Below are 22,669 nucleotides of genomic sequence, written 5' to 3' on the forward strand. Positions count from 1 at the left end.
TCTTGACTTAACCCGATTTAAGCCCTACATGCTAAAGTGATAAAGCGATATTGTGTGTTCATTCAACAATTCATCGTGACAAGTTAAGACGATCTGACAAAAAAAAATCCATGGCGCATCATCTCAGCTAAAACGCTGTATGATGATCTCATTCGTTTAAAAGCTATTTTATCTAAAATTAGGCAGGATAACAAATTGTTCAATAAATTAAACATGTTTCTGAATAAATTATCTTCCTAAGTTCTCTTTATCTGTGTATTTAATGAAACAAAAACAATTAGTGAGCCACCCAAACCTATTAGCCTATGTGTTTTTCTATAAACGACTCAAAACTGAGATACAACATTTTTCCACTGACGACGTTGTCAAGTTTTGGGGTTAAAGGTTTTTTTTAGGATCCCTCTATTTTTCTGGTTTCACTGAGTTTTGTTTTGCTTCTTTTCAAGGGGCTTTTTAATTTCAAAATAACATTTGCAACCTCAAGCAGTCTTTTTCATTTAGATTGACACTGTATTTTTTCTTATATCATTTTGAATTTGAACAGAAATCGGAAAGAAAAAGTGACAAAATAATGCCAGTTTTGGCAGTGGAAGACATGCAAACTGTTACATTCCCTACTTGTCGGTATGAGGTTTTGGCTATTCATTCTACCCCAATAACCTTAATAGAGCAAGAGTTCCATGTCTGGATTCAGTCACTGCAAAACTTTTAACCTCACCTTGTTCATTAAAAACAAATCCTTTAAACTTGCTTAACTAAATTAAGGAAAACTAAATTCATCGGAGGAAAGGTTTTTTTTTTTAAGGCCAAACATTTGGACTTCCAATTGTATCAGGCAGTCAAATTCAGGAGTCAGGAAGTGTAGCGGTGTGGACATGCAATGGTGGTGGGATATGGAACTCTGTCCATGGATAATGACAAGTTATAGTTGTGTGCAGCATAGTTGAAGTAATGAAGTAACAAAGTTCTAGCCTATAGATAAATGATGGATGTGACTTTAATTGTTCTCCTCCTGACTGACCTGACTACAGGAAGGATTTACAATGTATATGTCCTTAAAACTGAAACTTTTTTGGCTAGTATTACCATTTGGTACAAATCACAAGTTATTGCACGAGTTGTTTATGGTTGATACATAGTGTGGTATTTTTTACTCTATACCAGTAAGAAATAGTTACTCACTTCGATTCAGTTAAAATGTATAATTCCCTGTTCTAAACTTTACAAATTTCAAATGATAGAGTGCACCAATGAAGAAAACACTCTTAAGTTGCATTGGGTGTATTCATCCAGCAAAATGTGGATCACATTTCCATTTTGTTTCATACACACAATAAGATTAACCGTGGAAGTTTCAAGGCTAGATGTTCAAATGAATACGCACAGAATGTGACTTTAATTACATATGTACTGTACAATGTACATGTGTCACAGCTAAAGTAAAAGACAACTACTAGACACACAATATCAGTGAAGTGTCTTGGTTTTTAATTCAACAGGCGATACAGTTCATCTCACCATGGTCACGCCCACACCTTATGGGGCGGGGTCTTCACAGTCCTCAGCTAGCATCAGCTGTTTCCGTAGCAGTCCTGATTCTAGCACCACAGTGAGCTTTGGCAGACCATTCCAGATAGGACTGGGAGGATCTTCCATACAAACATCTACCACCCTCCCTACTGGCAGTAGTCAATCAGTGAATGGACAAATAGTCACACAGTATCTGACCACCAGTAATGATGCCACTGGGTTGTTTTATTGTGAAGGTTCCAATCGAGGGTTAACAACGCGGGTATACAGCATCATCCACAGTGTGAATAGTAAGTGCGTATTTTTTACAGGGCAAGAACAAGTCTCAAGGATTTCCCTAACCTGACTTATTAGTGAATTCTTGAAATATAAGAAAACATTTAAAGGGAAAATACAACATTTGCAAACATCAAAAAATAAAACTACCAAATCATTTTGAAATACCTTGCTGGACTGTTAGTGAATGACAGTGCAAAGCATCCTGTAAAATCATGGCACCTGGTATACTGTCATTTACAAGAAAAGTGGTATTTTTGTATCAATTTCCAACGCTGATTGGCCGATCAGCGTTGGAAACAACTGGCTTTTTTTTTTCAAATACTGGCCCCAATTGACCATCGCACTTGTTTGCAATCGATTACAAACCTATGAACGGGTACGAGACAGCTAGACTGGTTCCCTGACCTTACAATTCCCCAATGTACGTAAACTGCTCTGTTTCTTCTTATATGGAGTCAGGGAACCAGACTACAGGAAAATGATCGTTTTTCTTGGTTTTTATAGCATTTTCGAACCCAAAACCTCAAAAAAGTCAGTGTAACTATATTTGCTATATATTTCCAACCCCCCAATTCCATCCATTTCTGAAAATTACAGCAAAAGCAAATGATGTATATTCCCTTTAAATGAGTTAAAAACTTGCAAACAGTGGTCTTAAAATGCACTTGAACTATGAACTTCTGTTATGAATATAGAACTCAATGAATCAACTGTGAAAGGTGTTTTAAAGTACCTACATGTATGTTAAGATCAAGTTAAACTTGAAGGCTTGCCTCTTGGAAAGTTACAATTTGTGAGGTTTGCGGTAGCACCATATGTTTGAATTTCTATTGTATTAGTAACTACATGAACATGTTTGTATGGTTAAAATGAAGCAGTTCGGTAATTCGACTTTTTTGATTGAAATCTTCCAATTAAGACCTAGGTGAAATTCGTAACCATCATTGTATTCCTTTCTTTTGTAGGGAGGTTTGAGCCTGTTGATGGCCTGGTGACAAAGACGATCAACAAAGGAGAGGATGTGACTCTCTCAGTCATCACAGTTAATTCCGGTGGCTCTCCTATATGGCGTCAAATAAGAAATGGAACTGTTGTTTCAGATTTCCCTTCTTACAATCAGCCTAGTTTCACACTGCCTTCTGCTGATGCTGTTGATGGGGATCTGTATACTGTCATCGGATCTGATGTTACTCTCAATGACAATCATTTCAGTATGATCAGACTCATAGTCAGAGGTAAATTTTGTCATGCTGCATTTTTGTGGTTTCTGCACAAATTTGTTGATTGTAGTGACACAATTGTTTGGCAGATGCAGGACTATGTTAATGAAGAGAAGCGCACTTATAGTTGTTGTCTGAGTAAAAATAGATGCCTTATTTGTATAAACCCCTTTCACCTGACACCTTGGTAACAGGGATGCGTAACTAGTATCTTCCTCAACTGTGGCTACCGTTGTAAAGAGTGTATTGTTAGAGACATCAATGTACCAAATGACACAGTATCACAGGCCATAATTCTGCTGCATTTGGTATTAAATATACATTTAAGCCAGGTCAAGGGTCAGTTTTATGTTATGTTATCATTAACATTTACAGGTGCATTAAATTCATTTCACATAATTAAAGTGTAAAAAAAGTAAGCATGAATATGTCTCTTGAATTTTAATCCATGTAGGCTGTGTTGCCGGCAAGTGGGGTCCTCCTGACTGTGGCGGAGTGTGTGATCTGTGCTACAATGGAGGAGTGTGTGATGATGAGACAGGAGATTGCATCTGCCCACCAGGATTCAGTGGACCAAACTGCCTCACAGGTAAGCTCATTGCCTGGTTTCTGTCTGTCTGTCTGATTTTTGTTTACCTGTGAAAACAATCACAATCACAGACGATTTCCTACACTTTATCTTTTATTCATGTAAGTACTTTTTTTGGCATTATTCATATTTATTTTCTGTATAATGCTTGAATAATGTCTTTTTTTTTAACCAAACCATTCTTTTGATGATCACTTTCTACAGTGTGTGGTATGCACATATTTGGCTGGAGTTGTGAGTTTCAGTGTGGACCTACCGGTAGTAATGTCATTCAGAGTTGTACAGGGAGCCAGTTTGGCCTGCCAGACCCTTACGGGAACAGCTGCATCTCGGGATATAAAGGCACCTACTGCAACATTCGTAAGTAAAGAAGAAGCTTTGCTTGCATTCCTCACATTCAGATTATTTTGGTAATCTCTCGCACCTTTGCTTTTTGATTGACTTAAAACTCTTTCTCTTTTTTTTTCTGTTTTTAAAGCCTGTACTTTAGGAACGTTCGGTGCTGGTTGTAGCCAGTCATGTCATTGTCAATCAGGATTCTGCAATGTATACACCGGTGCATGTACAGGCATTTCTGGTTGTGCAGCAGGCTGGTCTGGAACATACTGTCAAAGTAAGTAGTGTAGCAGTTTCATTCTGTATACAAATCTAATCATATAATGTCCTGTTTGACTTTTATGTATTTTCACCTTGTATCGGATGTATATGTTTTTCAGTTACACTTTTGTCTCCATAAGGAAGCCTTGGTATCAACATGTTCTGCCCCTCAGTCTAAACATAGGACTGGCCATTACAGCCAAATTTATAGAACTTCTACAGGTGCATAGGCCTAAATTACTTTTTCATCCGAGAGGTTTTTAGTAACTGTCCTTCAGAGTCAAAGTTTCAAAAGCAACTTTTTGTTTACATGCAACTTTGTGTTGGTTAATTGGGAATAGGTGTGTAGTCGTTTTGGTAAATTTTCACCAAATAATAGCTACCGGTACTTGTAATATTCCAAAGTATGTTTCACACTAACGGATTTCAACATAAATTGTTCTTTTTCATTTGACTTACTCTTACCAAAATCTAGAGAGTAATAAAGTGATTGTACTTACTCTATATATTTCCAATTTCCAATTTTTAGTTCCAGACATATGCCCTGTTGGTTACTACGGAGTGAATTGTCTCAGCAAATGTACATGCTTAAATAATGCAGCCTGTGACAAGAACTCTGGTGTCTGTATTACAAGTAAGCAGTAGCGTTAGTATACACAGTTCATTCTATCGATGCGGGATACACCTTTTTTTCCTGCTCTGTAACATCTGACATCTACGATTTTACAATTCTTGATGCACTCCTGATGTATTTTTCCTTCAATGGTGCTTATGTGAAGCAAATACCTACCCAATAAAGTAAAATTAGTTTGATGTTATTTGAAAGACACTTGAATGGCAAATTACAAAGTTCAGAGATAACAGGGACAGGAAAATGTCATATTTGGAACCTAAATTTGTAATACCGTAATTTTCGGAATATAAGTCGCGGCTTATAGACCGCTTGCAGATGCGTTCGATAATCGACGCGCGAAGGCGCGCGACGCCATGTTGTGGGACAGGCGTGTATCTATCCATGCACATTTTGTCCCATAACATGGCGTCGTGCACCTTCGCGCGTCAATTATCTATCGCGTCTGCAAGTGGTCTATACGTTGATTTTGCCCATGGAAATGTTTACTGCGGCTTATACACAGGGCGGCTTATACGCCGAGCCTTGAAGAATAAAAATGGTATTCAAATGTATATTTAATGTACTGGTATAAGAAAAGATCTGTTGCTGAAATAAATCATCAATTAAGAAAGTCATTAACAGACTGAAAGCACGTCCATCGAAAAGGTACTGAGGGGTAAAAATCTTTGATAAAAAGTACAGCTAGTGATCATGAAAGTTGTCTCTTCGCTGTCTCTTCGACATCGACAACCGGCAAAATTTTGGTCCCTCAAAAAAGTGGGTCAAAAAAATTACGGCGTGGGGTTCGGGGCCCACTTAAGGGCCCCAAAAATTTTTGGGATTCTAGATGCTCTGTGGTGCGATCTGAGGCAATTTCTGACCACTTTAACCAATGTTTTTTTGAGGAAAAGATGGTGGTGTACTCATTGCCTGCCTTTATTGCGATGTCACATAAAAAAAAAAAATTGGTTTCATTTGGGGGGGGGGGTCATGGCCCCCTTTGCCCCCCCCCCCCCCCCTGGATTCGCCCTTGTTCTTTCTTGGAACAATAATTGCCAATATTTCCGCTGTTTAAAAAGAGAAAAAAAGACAACTAATACCTTTTATGGAGTTCAAAACATATCTTTATTTGATAATCAGTTGTTCAACGTCACAATATAATTTTTTTCTTGAAATGTATTCAAGAAACGATGTAAAACTCAAAACAGGGGTTAAATCACCCCTTAGGAAATTAATGGATTCGTCCATAAAAATTTCAGGATCGTGTTCACTGTTTTTGAAGAAAGTTACGATCGCAACTTGAATTTTTGATGTTACTACTCGCTAGTAATCACAACAATTTGAATCGTTTTGTTGTAAAAACGGACCTGTTTATTCTTAGGACAAAACAAATCAGCGTCTGTTGCCGAAAAGCAGGATTTGTAGCGCTCCAGTCAGACGACACACGGTGGGTTGCATACTCTCTCTGGTGCTGGGGGAAAATGTTTTCATTCGCCGGCGCAGGCTACTGGGCCATGCACTGACGGGCCAGCCTGCAGCAATTCCCGTTTTTTTATTTCTCATGATCAATTTCCCTATGTGTTGTAAGAGTATCGACTGTCAATGATTTGATATAACTTTTGTGGCCCTTTTTATAGCTTTCGTAGTGTAAATGGAACTGGTTCAGAGCATTTTGACTAGAATTTGGCGGTCTTACAAAATTGAAACCGCTGCGGTCGATGCGGCTTATACGCCGATGCGGCTTCTACGCCGACTTCAAATCTTAATTTGCAGATTTTTGCGTGCTGCGGCTTTTACTCCGGGCAGCTTATATTCCGAAAATTACGGTAATCCTTCACCTTTTCAGATTCAACATAGGTGTGGGTGGATGTTGGTTTCACTTTTTTTTAACTAACGTAGACTTCTATTCAGCCCAATAAGTAAACAAATACTGAAATAGTTTTATTTACAATCTAAGCATATTGTTTATTTAGATTTTGTATCTTTTCATGACATACATATTCCCTTTATCAATTTGTCCTTGTCAGGTCCGTGTTCTTCATCACCATGTTCCTTTGGAGCAACTTGTCTGGATACTGGTTCATCATTTACTTGTCTGTGCCCAGATGAAAGATCTGGAATTACTTGTCAATATACAAGTGGTATGTATGTAATAAATCAGCTTATTCACAAGGCAAGCATTTGTCAGGTTCATGGTTCTTCATTCACGGTCAGTGCGTGGATGGGTTTTCTGGAATTATTTGTCAATATCAAAAATGGTAGTTAATCAGTTAGGGCTTTGTATCCGCTCTGTTCACAAGTATTCCCTCACCGGCAAAGAGAGTACAGTTGGGGGTGACCGACTGACGCCATCTTGCCTGACTGCAATTGGGTGGGTGGGGGATGACCAAAATCTAAAAATTGCTCGGCCATGGAAATTTGAAAAGCATAACACATGGGGAAACAGTTCATGATATACAGGTGCACTTCTCGTGTATGTAGTGGTGTTCCAAAGTGTGGTGCACGTCAACATTTCTCACGTCAACATTTCTCCGACTTTCCGCATGCAGTGTTGCCAGAGCTCTTTGTTGTCAAACTTCAGATTCTTTCAGTTAAATACTGGTACTTTTACCTTCATAAGTGGTCTTGTTGAACCTTTGTGAACAATTTTAGTGTTGTGAAACTGAGTCGGAAATTCAAAAATGGTAGTTTTTTTCTCGGAAATTGGGCCAAAAATTGTCTTGAGTTATTCCCTAATGTGGTGCACTATAACAATTAGACTTAGAATATCCAAAGATTACATTTAGGAATTTCTTTAAAGTTGAACATTATCTTTATTATCTCTACTGAAATTCACAGATTACATAACACAGCACCGAAATTGATTACGGCATGGAACTTGGTCACAGTGTCCAAAAATGTTGTTGCGCTCAATTGACAATTATGCAGTGACGCGTGACTGAAATTAAATGAAACTCATAGGGGTTGAGGCCAAGGTTTAGGAGTATCAAAATTGACTTAATAGTTTTGTACTCATTTTTAAAACAGTCAGATGGACACTTTTTTGGGACATACTGTATAATGTGTTTCTGTCGTCATCCTTGTTGAATACATGTACATGTATATGGTTACTTTTGTTGATTCTGGAGTCTTTTACCCTTAAAAAGGCAAAATTAAACATTCATAGGAGTGATATTTAACCAAAATGTTAATATCCCCGTGAATTAACAATTTGCATCTTGCTTCACAACTTGCTGGTGAGTGGTCTGTATTTGCATTATGCTATTAATGTGCAGGTCATGTAGCAACCACGAGTTGACCAATGTTCCTGGATGAAATGCATTGATGATAGCCAATTGGCAAACTTCAGTTACTTGGTTCAATTAATGGCTGGCATAACTAAGGGTCACATTACGTATGTGTATTTCATGTTGACAGTTCAATATTGCACTGTACAAACTAATCAAATCTTGACGCAATTTCATTAGTGTCAAGATTAGCTGAGTTGCACTTTAAATCTTCATTCTAATGGTCTTGTGTATTTGTCTTTGTTGGCAGACTTTCCCATCATTTGTACCAGTGGTGTTCATGTGATTGACACTCCTGGTTCCACTGTAGATGTGATAATAGCAGAGCCAACTGTTTCTGATGGGACCACTGGTGTCACATTCAGCATGAGGATTCTACCATCGAATACTTACACAGCTTTTCAAAGCCAACAGCAAATAGTTGTTCCATCATCTGGATCAGCTACTGTCGATATTGAAGTGGCTGCATACACCCAATCCCCAAACCAATACTCATATTGTGCTATTCGTATCACAGTCACAGGTAAGAATATTTTGAAGTGTATGCAACCTACTATATAATGTTTTTTTTTCCCTTTTTTTTGGTAAAGTTGTTAATGGATTTACTTTTGAAGGGGCATGTTTAAACACCACGCTTTAATACCTGACTTGTTTTTATATTCAGTAGCATCTCATGTATTATAAATTTCCTGATTTCACAAGATAACCTTGCATAAATATAAACTATTTGCCTATGGTTATAATTAATGACCTTTGTTCCTGTGCTCCATGGATTCTAACGTAAAATCATTTAAAAAAAAAAACAATGAAGTCAGAAGTCAACTTGTGATGTCATTTTAACTGAAAATATTTGTGATAACATTTTTACTTAAATATTTCTATTTTTATTTCTATTGATTGAACACTTGAGGGGCGCATACTTCGCCTCGGATGCTATGCGCCCCTCAGGTATGCAAACATTATCGCCTCAGGTGCTATGTGCCTCCTGGGTGTTCAAAACGTCAAACCCCACATCACAGCATATCAATAATTGCTTTGTTATACCTATGTCTTGGATTCTTTGGATTTTGATGTAAAAATCACGAAAACAAACATCAGTAAACACAGCAATCATGACAATCAAACGACAACTCACGTGCATGTTGCGTGCTTGAAACAGCTGATCATCTACTAATTTGCTGCTCCCACTCGTGTAAAAAAACATGGGGAAAATAGCGTGGGTACCAACGATATCTTATAAGCCTTTCACACCGTATGTGTACCGTACAAAGTCATAGCACACTCCCTGTGGGACTTCAGGTACGTGATATCCCACAGGGAGTGTGGCATAACTTTTTATAAACTTAACACGTGATCCCTCTAGGCCAATGAAAATGCAGTATTCAAGACAGAGGTATAACAAATACAAATGATGTGTGAGTTCATTCATTCTGTGTGACAATATTTCGATATGGGGGCAAGTAAATCATCTATTTTTTGTTCATGGTTGGAATGGAACGGATGAGGGACACAGGAAATACACATATGACCTGTTGTTTTTGTAATTGTATTGTGATCATTGTCTTGTGTCTGCCTTTTCAGCTTTCCAGATAGCATGTGCCAGCGATGTCCCTGTGTATGGTACGCCTGGCTCTATTGTCTCTGTGACTTTACCACAACCAACCATTTCTGAGGGGATCACTGATGTGGCATTCTATTTTCTGGATCAAGACAATCAGCAAATATCAATCTGTAACAACCATTACCAAGTAACAGCGCCTGTGTCTGGATCCCAGACTGTGGATGTCAACGTGATCACAAATGTACCTATGAACCCACAACGCAGTTGCACTATTCCTATCACAATCACTGGTAATTGTTCTCAGTAGCTTTTTGTCTGATTTTCAACTGCATAAGAGTTGACGAGCCAAATGCTCTAGAAATTTTTTTGAGGTCCTCTTTTGGTAATAAGTCATCCAAGTTAAATCCATCATTTATAGGGTAACAAATGAAGTATACATGTATGTATGTGGACGTCACCAGTGATTTTGAATTTCAAGGGTATTTTCCAGGTGACGAATGTCAAGTGGGGCAATATCTCCCAAAATGGATCTTAAGAACACATCGCCACTTCTTAAATTTCACATGCATAAGGAGCACATAACTTGTCATTGTCAGTTTGACAAGTAAACATGTAAAGCTGAGGGTTCGCCTGCCTGCCTGCTTTGCCACCTGGTGATGAACTTAAGAACATGATGAAATCGTAAACACACACGCACACACAAACGTGTGTTCACCGTCAATCGTGGACGTCATATTTTTATTTTATTTTTGTACTAACTTTTTTTTATGAAGACTCCCGTAGGGTTTGTACACGACCCCAATCGCGGACGTATGCTGGGAATCATGGACGATATTGTTCTCTGGTATGTTTCGTCCATGGTTTGAAAAGATGAACACGTACACGTTTGTTTATGGTGTAAATCGAGGATTTTCTATCGTTCCGCTTCCCTTTTCGTTTGTTTGTACCCTTTTTTGCAACATCTCTCATTGGTTTTGTACACATTTCTAATCAAGGTCGTCCTTGATTTGGTTTCTGTCCTTGATTCACCGATGATGTTGCATGTGTGTGTCCTCGATTTACACAACAAACAAACCCACATTTCTCTGCTCTGTATAATTGCAATGATACAATGTGGTAAAAAAAAGTTGATTATTCATATTGGTGTCCATTGTGTAAGATTCCGTGAATATGTAGGACTTATTTGTGACCTTAAGATTAACCTTTAAATTCTAATTCAATGTTAGTAAACAACTAATATTTTCTTCCCCATCCTACGTACATGTGACTGATTTATCAAGCATGCTGTCATCAAAAAAATGTAAGGATTTGACATTTATACGATTTAAATGTTTAAACGGAGTATACAACATTTAATTGAGCTGTAAGTTTCAGAAATGGATTGATTCGGGGGTTAGTATTTTATAGCAAATATTGCTAGACTAACTTGTTTAAGGTTTTGTGTTAGTAGATGCTAGAAAAACCAAGAAAAACAATCATTTCCCTTTTGTCTGGTTCCCTGACCCCACTTACATGTAAGACGAAATGGAGCAATTTATAGACAGGTCGGGTAACCAGTCTACCTGGCTTGTACACTGGCAAAAAAATGTGGACTAACTAAATATGGCAAATTGGGGAAGTATTTGAAAAAGCCAGTTTTTTTCCAACGCTGGTCGGCCGACCAGCATTGAAAATTGATACGGAATTCTCACTTTTCTTGAAAATGACAGCACACCAGGTGCCATGATTTTGCAGGATGCTTTAGACTATCTTTCACTAAGGCCAAAAAAAGAGGCTCCGATTTCTGGTATGTGCGCGCGACGCCGTAGCCATGCGCGTCGGCAAAATTAAAAAGTTTTTTTCAATGTAAGATTGTATGGCAAGCTCCCAACCTAGTTCCCATGGGTACAAGATCTTGCTGCACCATGTTGTTTCCCTGATCATGCCTTGCGCGATCTCAACCCCTGGAATTGTGTAATTTAAATGTGTCAAAATATGGCACATTGTAATAAGGCTGCAGTTTATCCGTTTTACGTCCCGACGCCATCTTTAAAATGTTTAAAGATGTGATTTTGAAGAATCAATCATTTCAAACAAAAGGTTTGGACGCTGCGTTATTTAGCAAAGATTTGTATTAAATGTACGTACCCCTTTCATCCCTTTACAACCGAAGATACCGGGGTTTTTTAGCGAAAAACGAGGCTGCCATAATCCATATCGTACAGGCATCGCGAGTTTTGAATAACAAATCATTTTCGTACGTGACGTGACTTGCAAAACACGCGAGCACATTATGGGCGTGCTCGGTGTTCAATCTTCGAAATGCGCGCGCAGTGCGCTCTTAATATCCAGTCAGCATCGTTTACGTGTTCATCACGGCCAGGGGTTAGTGAAGGAACGCACACGTGCCATGGAGTCGAGGCTGGGCAAGCTCCATACCAGAAACCGAAGACCTTTTCTTTTTGGCCTTACAGTCCAGTAAGGTATTTCATAATACATGTAGTTTGGAAGTTCTGTGTTTTGATGTTGTATATTCCCTTTAAACAAACAAGAATCATAATTCGTTTACAACTTTTTAAAAATGTGTAAACGAAACCTGAATCATAAAAGTTTTCATTTTGAAACCTTTTTAATTTACAAAACATTAGAAGTGCTGCACCGAGTACCTGATTACATTTTGAGGTAAATGTCTGCCAGCTATTTATTATGTCATCCTTGTTGATTTATCATAACAATCATGCCAATTTGCAGACATAACTGTTTAAAGTGTTTGTGCTTCGTAAGTATTCCAACTACAATCTCATTTAACATTGAACGGTTTATATCCAATTACTCAGTCGGCCTACCGTAGTCACCATAGTACTGAGACGGCCTTATTGAAAGTTAAAAACGATTTACTAATGGCTATGGACAAACAACATGTTTCTTTATTAGTCTTACTTGATTTAAGTTCTGCTTTCGATACTTTAGATCATACGGTTTTGTTGAACAGGCTCCAGTCCAAGTTTGGTATTGATGGGACTGTTGTCCTCTGGTTTAAATCTTATTTGTCTGACCGATCTCAACGGGTCTCTGTTCATGGTAAACTGTCTCAGAAATTTGACCTTGAGTGGGGTGTACCCCAAGGATCCTGTTTAGGTCCTTTGTTGTTTATTTTATATACCAGTAGTTTGTTCGAAATTATTGAGACTCAACTTCCAGATGTGCATTGTTATGCTGACGATACGCAACTTTATCTTTCCTTTTGCCCAGATGATGCATCGAGCCAGGCGTCTGCTCTTTCTGCAATGGAGGGTTGTATACATGTTGTGCGTAAATGGATGCTCAGTAATGGGTTGATGTTAAACGATGATAAAACTGAATTTATTATCATGGGTACTCGCCAACAATTGGCTAAGGTTAATATTGACAGCATCAATGTTGGGGAGTCCAGACTTTCCCCTGTCTCCGTTGTGAAGAGTCTGGGTGCCTGGTTCGATGCAAACTTGACAATGTCTACTCATATCACAAAAACGTGTGGTACGGCTTTTTATTATTTACATAATATTAGACGTATCAGAAAGTATCTGACCAGGGAATGTACTGAAACGTTAATTCACTCTTTTATTTCTAGTCGGTTGGATTATTGTAATAGCCTCCTCTATGGATTGCCTGACGTTCAAATATCACAGCTTCAACGTGTGCAAAATTCCTGCGCCAGACTAGTCTGTAACGCTTACAAATACTGTCATATCACCCCACTGTTTTTTGATTTACATTGGCTTCCGGTGAGATTCAGGATTGAGTTTAAAATTCTGTTAATAACTTATAAAATTCTTTATGGTCTAGCTCCCTTATATTTATGCCATCTAATCCAAAAACGATCTTCATCCAATTACAATCTCAGATCTTCCAATGACAAAACACTCCTCAGTTACTCAGCAAGTCGAACCAAGGTCACCCTTGGTGATCGTGCATTTGAGTGTGCTGCACCTAAGTTATGGAATGCACTGCCATTAAATATCCGAGAAGCAAGTAGCCTGAATGTTTTTAAACAATTACTTAAAACTCATCTTTTTATGAGAGCTTTTTATTGATTTTTTGTACCCTGTATCAGTGTTCATTGTATTGTTGAATTTGCGTATACGTCTGTTTATTTTTTTATTTTTTTATGACTGTAATGCGCATTTGAACATATTTTAAATGGAATTTGCGCACTATAAATTAATAAATTATTATTATTATTATTATTATTATTCCTAATTAATTAAACTTTGTGATAAAAAGATCAAAATTTTGACTTTTCAAGAAGGTCTTTGTTGTACAGTGAAGTTTTTCTCAAGTCTCCTTAATGTTGTTGTGGTTTATTTTCTCCCATCAGCTTTTGAGATCACATGTGCCACTAATATTCCTGTGATTGATACGCCGGGTTCTGATGTCTCTGTGCCCATACCACTACCAACCGTTTCTAATGGAGTCATTGATGTGACATTCAACTTCAAGGATCCTGAGAATAACAGTTCGAAGCCACTTACATCAAGAACCCAGTACCAAGCAAACATTCCTATGTCTGGATCAACTACTGTAGATTTTCAAGTGTTTGCCTTTAGACCTTCAAGCCAACAACTAGCTTGCGCCATTCCTATCACACTCAGAGGTATAGTATTACATGTCTATCAGATCTTGTGATGGGTGATAGTGTAAGTGTTTTGATAAGGAAGTAGAATTTGATTTGAAGTACATGTACCGTAGTTTGAGTTTTCAGTCAATTCCTGACACTGCTTAAAGCAAGTTTATTCAGTGACAAAATTAGCAAAATTATAACTGAGTAATGTAAGTATGCTAAAAAGCTTTTCTTATTGAAAAAAAACCTAAATTCTGAGTATTTTCAGACTGCACTTCGTTTAGTCATTAACGCACTTGTGAGATGCCTTTTTGTCGATAAGATGGAAAAGCCTTGTTACGGTTAGGCCAATCAAATGAGGTGTAATTAGGCAGTTCTCTTAAAACCTAAGGCCAGTTCATGTAAATGCAATTTATGATATCACGGCAATTTATGACATCACGGCAAGGTAACAGGCCGTGAATTTTCAGGCCGTGAATTTTCACACTACGGTGAAATTCATGTTTGCAGTGAATTTTTTTTTAAATTAAATTTGCTATATATTAGATAGAATGAACAAACCTTAAGTCAAAGGGACTCCATTGTCTTTTGACGCATGAGTCAATGAAGGATCTCCATGTTGTCTTGTCTGCATTCAGTTCGCATGTGACCCTCAAGTTGTATACCAAGGTGTTGGTGAGATTGGTGTCTTCTGGAATTCCAAGGAAATACCAACGTATTACCCTTCTAAACTTTGGTTGCAAAGTCTTTTGGTGTGACCAAACCTACTTGATCTTCGACATTTGAGAATTATGACATGACTGTTAAGTTAAGGCGACATGTGCAGATCACGTTAGCGCTTAATTTATAAAACACCGGCTAGCCAATGCATCCATTTTTCACAGTTGTCTCCAACGTATATTATTGGTGGTTAAACGCCAATGTTAATTTACTATCTTTCCTCTTTTCATTTATTGTAGGTTTGCCATATTTAAGCCAGCCACCCAGTGTTACAGTTACACTTACATCAGCTACCGTCAGCTGGCAGGCATGGGATCCCAATGTGGATGCAGGAGATGGACCAGTCTTTGCTTACAAAGTTTACTACTCCCTTAAATCCTCCATATCATGGACTGTTGCTGAGACCGTGTCTGTGACAAACTCATCACAGGCTCTGTATAGCTCAACCATTCCATCATTAAACCCAAATACTGAATACATGTTCAGTGTGGCGGCCGTGTTACAGGAGCAAGGAGGAGAAGGGCCAATGAGTCCAGTAACAATTAAAGTGACTTCAAATGAACCTGAACCAGCTACCCTGAGTCCTACAACCACAGCATCAACGATCGCTGAATCAGGTTCACCAGTAGAACCAACTACACAATTTAACATGATACCGCCTACCACACAACCACCCAGAAAAACCACAGGTAAAGTAGACAGAGCATCAGCAACACCTTAAACCTCACATCAATGAAAATCCTGACCCTTGATCATTACTGTCTGTAGATGTTAGATGATATTTCTTATCAAAACACCACTTTTCTCCGAATCTGGAACATTTTTTAAACTGTCATAAATGATACCCAATTGACCTGACATATTTTCAGGCGTTTATATAGTGTCCATAAAAGGAACCCTGCCGGAACATAGTTGGTCTTTGTCCTGAGACCAGTAAATAGCTATACAATCCATCGAGGCAGGAATTCTCACAGCTTAAAATTCTTTGGTGGCCAGTCTTAGCAGTTCAAAAAGGAATTCATCACAGTCTGATTCCAAATTTTGGAGCTTTCGATACTTTACATTGTATACACAATGGTTGAGCCAAACTGTATTTACTTTACGCTTATGTGAATTTCATGTTAACAGGCTGGACACCTTCTTTTCCGGTACGGCCGCGCTTGCTTTAGTATTGAATTAATTGGACACGTTTTACACAGCTAGTCACCGGGATGAAAGTTAATTACTGATGTCACACTTCAGGGACCCTCGATTGGAACAATTTACGTAAAACAGTACGCACAGTTGCAATTATTCGTGATTCATAAAGGTTTCAAGATATATAATTCAGGAGGAATTTCTACCAAGTACCAACAATTAATTGGACCAACTCAGTTGTATAGAAGCCATCGGCTGTAGGTAGGTTATCATCGCAAAAAAAACTATACCTATATGTTCTGGTTTTTGATGTTAGTCGCGCGACAGGAACGAATATTGGCTCGTGTACGATCGTAGCAATCAACATGAACAGGTATCACTAAGTTGTAGGCCTATATATGCTCGAAATTTGCATGTTTACGTACGTAAAGTACTGGTACCATAATACTACATGTACATAAACAATGTAATGATTATTATCCTGTGGCAGGTTTTATTAAGCTGATAGGAACATTTGCTATAGAAAATACCTGCTGAGCCAAAACCAGTTACCAGCCACATGTCATGCAATGAATATTGCGTGTGACTGGTTCCCTGCAGCCGTTCGCTAAGCACATCAAGTTCTGCTCAGCAGCTCCATTGTTTAATGTTCACAAGAACTTTTATTCAAAAACTCAACACCATGAATAGTTATATTCTTGGTTTTTTTCTCAGTGACGAATCCTCCAAACCAAAGCTTGTCGAGTTCAGCTCTGATCGCTGTCATTGTCGTCGTCGTAATCGTCGTGATTGTCGTTGCTGCGGTCCTATGCGTTTATTTTCTGCGTCGTCGAAGAAGTAGAAGACAACCTGCAAAGACGCCATCAGCAGGAGGACAGGAAATGGTGGGTGTTATAAACATTGCAATTCAATACGGGCGATTCCCAATAGTGCGCCTCCAAGAGTTTGCAACGCCTTGGCCAATCACAATGCGCAAAATCTGTCGACCCAACGCCCGTTTGGAAAAGGTCGACTGATTTCGCGCATTGTGATTGGCCAACGCGCTGCAAACTCTTGGAGGCGCACTATTTGGAATCGCCCGTATAGGCCACTGCGTAAAATATATGAAGAGTTTGAACTCTGACTAAGGTATGGCATGCCCTTTTTGTTTAACTAATATTTGCATTCCCTTTTTCTTAAAGCAGTGTCTTCCCAATAACATTGAGTCATTTTACATCTTTCCAATACTGATCTTTTCAGTGATGAAAATGAGTCTCCTCTGTTTTATTTCCTAAATTGTGATAATGGGTGTTGACGTCTTTGATTTGTCCTCTTAGACCACGTATGAGAATCAGATATCCCCAGACAATGACACCGGGGCATCAGACTATGAGAGGGTTGGTCAGGATCACCCAACATCGTATGAAGTAGTGGGTATAAACATGTCACCACCAACCTATGAGGATGTAGGCCTACCATCTTGGGGACAGGGATGGAGTGTTCCATTTAAGAATATGATGATCGGGGATGACATCTTAGGCGAAGGAAACTTTGGAGAAGTTCGCGACGGAGCAGTGAAGGTTGGAGGAAAAATTTCCAAGGCGGCTATAAAGACACTAAAGGGTACGTCGAATATGCACCATCTGCATGCAATTACTGTAAACGTTTGAACTTCGAACCTAATCTGATATGAACAGTAATAGAGACAATGAGATATACTCAATAAATTATATAACATCCGTTTTCATTCAAATTCCGAGTTCACGAATAGCAATAAAGACCAACAGTGTTTTGTTTCACTTCATTCAATAATTCATCACAGCAAACGCGTCGGAAAATGACCGGCAGAACTTCATGGAGGAATTTCGAACGCTGACCAAAGTTGGACGGCACCCGAACGTGGTCAGTATTCTTGGTGCTTGTCAACACGAAGGTGAGTGAAAAACGTGCAGTGAAATATCTGGTTTTCATTTACTGCTTGTTGTGTAGATTTGTGATCATGTAGTTGAGAAGAATAGTTTGACCACTTGTAATAATCGTTTTAGCAAAATGCATTTCGAAGGCAAACCGGTTGAGTCATTGACAGATGTTTACCTTTTTAATAGCAATTTGTTCATACTTCATCTTTGTGTTAACAGAGATCATACATCTCGCAATATTAAAAAAAAATCAATAAATTAAATCCAAGTAAATGAACTAAGTGAGTTGGAGCATTTTCTGAAAAACAGTTTCCTGAAACCGCCACATATTATGCAGACTATTTCATGTAAATTTTGTTTTACCAGACATTTTGTACGTGGCTTTGGAGTTCATGCCCAACGGTGATCTGCGCACCTACCTGAGAAATGCCCGATCTCTGGGGGACAATGATCAGTCAACTCTGTCTTCTGAGAAGCTGATTCAGTTTGCTTTGGATGTTGCCAAAGGAATGCAACACCTTGATGCAGTGGAAGTAAGTATATTGTCTTAGTTTTTGATACTTAATGGAAACATTGTATTGGTAACGAAACCAAGGATTGTTTAAAAGTGTCCGGCTGTAGATCGATTGCCGATGATTTGAGCTGTAACAATGTATGCACAAGACGTCTACTCATGCTGCCCTGGTTGCAGTGCAAACGATCTATTGAAGCTTACAAACATAAGAACGGATGATATACAGACTTCATGGGCTTAAAAACAGAGCTAATCGGATCCATGATGGGGTATGGGCCAGTGTTGCAAAGATGGAACACAGGGAAAGCTCATGAGCATGGACGTCGCGAAGGGGGGGGGGCAAGGGGGTGCTTGCTCCCCCCCCCCCCGGAAAAGCAAAAAAAAAAGGAGAAGAAGAAAGAAAAAAAGAGAAAAAACGAAAAGAAAAAGAGGTGCAAAGTAATAGTGGTGAAAATCTAATGGGTGGGTGGCGAAAATTCCATGCCCTCTCTAAAAGTGATAATTCGAGAAAATGTTGAGAAATACAGGATTTTGGGGGGTAAAAATATGTTTTGCCCCCATCTAGAAAAAATCCAGGCGACGGCCATGCTCATGAGTTTGCAGCAATCAAATTTAGTATACTTTAAAAGTAATAAATAAAGGAACATTCTTTGCAGGTGATTCATCGTGATTTGGCGGCAAGGAACATCCTCCTTGACAATCAATTGGTTGCCAAGGTTTCTGATTTTGGCTTGTCTCGAGGAGAGGATATCTATGTTCAGATGTCAAGGGTAAGTATTAACAGCTCTCATTATCTCCTGTTTCATTATCAAGACAATTTTTTCTTGGGCCTACTCATAAACCTGCCATACTCATTACTCTACACTCCCTCATACCGAGCTTTTGTAGAAGTACGTGTTTTATTAGAAATACAAGTATTTTAACGTCCTTTTTGATATCTCCTTTTGCAGACTCGGGTTCCTACTCGCTGGCTGTCTCTGGAGTCGTTGGCTTCCAAGACTTACACACCAAAGAGTGACGTGTAAGTATCAAAAAGATAACATTAAGAATGTCCATTTACACAACTGAAACACATCACACATGCAGCATTGAACGAGACTCATTCGTCTTTGTTTTTCGTTTCTTGTTATAGATGGTCCTTCGGAATCCTTCTGTGGGAAATTGCCACCCTGGGTAAAGTATTTCGATCTTTCAATAATTATTAGTTTCCTTTGATCACGTGTTTGTATAATTTGTCCGGATAATGTGTTCGAAAAGTACATGCTGACTGGAATACGTCGTTTTGTTTTCGCTTGAGTCGTCATTTTCCCATTTAAATTTTAAGCACGTGCGAATTGATCCCATTCTAATCAATGCAATATATCCTTTCGCTAAGAGTTGAGTTTGTATATTTTTTCAAGGTGCCACTCCTTATGAAGACACCAAATCTAAGGACCTTTTGTCGAGGTTGAAGAGTGGATACCGGATGCCCAAACCTAGCAGCTGTGATGATGAATTGTAAGATGTGAACATTAAGAGGCTTAAGTCTGAAAATGTTCTTCCGTCGATAGGCTGACTTATCTCTTTATCTATGATTTACATTTTACTATTTCGGAACTGATGTTGAGCCATATCCTTTTGTTTAGTTTTTTTCTCGATATGTGGTTTGTTCTGATTCATTATTCACGTTGCTCCCACGTGTGCACGTATTATTATCCTACAATTAAAATACTAAACGCAATGATACGGTAATATACTGTTGTATGTAAATGACAACCAAGGATGTTGTTTTGCAGCTACAACCTGATGCTGCTGTGCTGGCAGGAAGACCCGGCCCACCGACCTCATTTCAAGAATCTAGTGACTCGTCTGACAAGTATGGGCGACAGCCAAAATGAACATGTGAGTGTTTGAATTGAGACCAGTCAATTTAATCACCTAAAGATTCATCATGTGTTTATAGAATGTACTTGATTGTAATATTTCGTCACAAAATGGTGGAATGGTGGAATCATGGTGGAATTATTCTCTCCTTGCTATGTAGACGTACATGCGACTGCTGCCAAAAGCTGACAACTACATGTACTTGATGATTCGCCCTGAGCTGGATGACAACTGAAGGGAGAGACACATAGCGTTGAGTCTGCTCCAGCCAGGACTTAAAAAAAACCCACTTATTATATCGTGGGTTTTTCTCATTACAATGTACCAGAAAATCATTGTGTTTCTATGTTTGTATATTATTATTATTCGGACTCATATATTTTGTGGAAGAGTTACATGTATATCAGCCTATATATACTCGCAAATATGCGTATTTGTTTTAAATTAAAATTCATTTTTGACACTTTATGATGAGTTACAATAAATATCTAACTTTACGTTTTCACTACAATTTTTGGCAGCTGGTGGTGGGGCCTATATATTTTTTACTTAAGTCTATTACTCAGTTTGTATATTGTAATATTATTTGTATCTTGGTATTCAAGTTATAATTTGAAATTTTGGAGTAATAGGCCCTATGTTGGTGACAGTTGTAGAACTTGTGTTTATAACAATCTTGACTGATTGTTAAATCAACAAAATATTTATCATATTTTTAAGGTTTTTATGTTCTGAGGTTTTTAACTTTTTACTAATTGAAATGCAAGAGTGTTTTTTTCATTCGAAGACTGTAATGATATGTCTATAGCCATAGCGAAGTGAATTATCAACCACCTTCATATTTGTGATAATCTATCAAGAGACCGGGAGGATCTTCAAGAAAGCATAACTCTGGTTTGCGAAAACATCAAATAACGAAAAGATTAATTAAGTAAGAATTCAATTGAATAACGAAGAATTTTAATTTAATATGGGTAGACATTAAAAGATCAATAATGATAGAAATAGAAATATTCTCCGTTGAAGAATCATGGAGAATTTGCCGTATAGACGAATCTGTCTAAAGTACATGTATCACTGAAAAATTGCCTGGGTTAATTTCACCCAAGCAAGGGTGTAAACTGCAACTACCCGAAATTGTGGTATGTTATTACCCAATTGCTTGGGTTATAACTTCTGTTAAATTCAACCAAAACTTGTGGTCATACAAAATTAAATTTAATTTGATCTAGTATGACCACAAGTTTTGGTTGAATTTAACAGAAATTATACTAAATTGAAACAATTTCCTTTTTCCAACGGACAGAGTCTGAAGGAGTGTAACGATGTAAATATTTGTTTCTCTCTCTCTTTCTCTCAGGCCTTTGCCGGTCTGACTATTTGGGCATGTTTTTTTAGGTGAAATTGCCGGTAAAAGGATCATCAACTGCTTTATTTTTGCTGCTTTATTTTAGAACTGTCTTATTATATTAAAACAAGATGTTTAAAATGAATTTTTAAAAAGGACGGTCATATCCAAGCATTCAGGAGTCGAACCCAGGAAATGAACTTGAACCCATTACCTCCTTCCATGTTGGACTCTTCTGGGATCTTAGCGTCCCTAATCACACATCCTTCCCTATCCATCACGTAACAGCGCGGGAGGAAACAGCCAGCCGGGCGGCCCCCTAGTCTTGGCCCCGAGTTGGTCAGTATACGTGCCTCAAACTTTTACGAAGGATACCAGTAGACCTTGCGGACAGTCCTGTCCCAGTAGCAGAGCTATATACCGATGCTAGTGTTGGTCAGCAATATGTGCATTGTTTCTTACCAGATTACGTATGTAAGATAATGTATTGTCCTTGTAATCAGTTTGTCCATGTAATCAGTTTGTTTATCTCATCTGTCAATTTGGTCATTCTGTATATCTGTTGCGGGTGTGATTTGTGTAAGTCTCATCATTTCACTAAGTATTTCTTTAATTGCATGTAGTTATTATTTAAAGCATCTATATATATAAAAGCTTTGGCTTCCAGAATATGCCTCCGTACCTCGACACTTTAACTCACAATGTCGCATTTGTTTTTGTAACCTTACCCTAATCCTTGCCCTCAACCAACCATATCCTTTAAATCACGATAGCTAACCCTAACTCTATATACATAGGTTCTTGAAACTTACTCCCCTGGCTCCCATGTGTGGCTCGACTGCTCTTTACAGTCAGAGGGAGATATGTGTTGGGCGTACGATATATCGGCACTCCCTGGGAGTTGGGCATACAGCGGCCATGAGATCTTGAT

The 22,669-nt window shown here is 38.4% G+C and overlaps 1 protein-coding gene across 1 annotated transcript; it reads left to right on the plus strand.

Annotated features, from left to right (window-relative positions):
* The first annotated feature begins 1,505 nt into the window (after positions 1-1,505).
* Positions 1,506-20,759, plus strand: LOC119736616 (tyrosine-protein kinase receptor Tie-1-like). Its single transcript, XM_038210631.1, has 21 exons — positions 1,506-1,820; positions 2,775-3,044; positions 3,484-3,618; positions 3,823-3,978; positions 4,097-4,231; positions 4,745-4,849; positions 6,856-6,969; positions 8,366-8,638; positions 9,697-9,966; positions 14,016-14,291; positions 15,218-15,667; positions 16,830-16,999; positions 17,432-17,717; positions 17,917-18,027; positions 18,380-18,546; positions 19,184-19,297; positions 19,478-19,548; positions 19,660-19,700; positions 19,928-20,024; positions 20,303-20,408; positions 20,551-20,759. Exons 1-21 carry the CDS (start codon positions 1,520-1,522, stop codon positions 20,623-20,625), a joined length of 3,723 nt encoding a protein of 1,240 aa, XP_038066559.1. The 5' UTR covers positions 1,506-1,519; the 3' UTR covers positions 20,626-20,759.
* The last annotated feature ends 1,910 nt before the right edge of the window (positions 20,760-22,669 follow it).

The sequence above is a fragment of the Patiria miniata genome, unplaced genomic scaffold (genome assembly GCF_015706575.1).
Source record: "Patiria miniata isolate m_02_andy unplaced genomic scaffold, ASM1570657v1 HiC_scaffold_3, whole genome shotgun sequence".
NCBI classification, from domain to species: Eukaryota; Metazoa; Echinodermata; class Asteroidea; order Valvatida; family Asterinidae; genus Patiria; species Patiria miniata.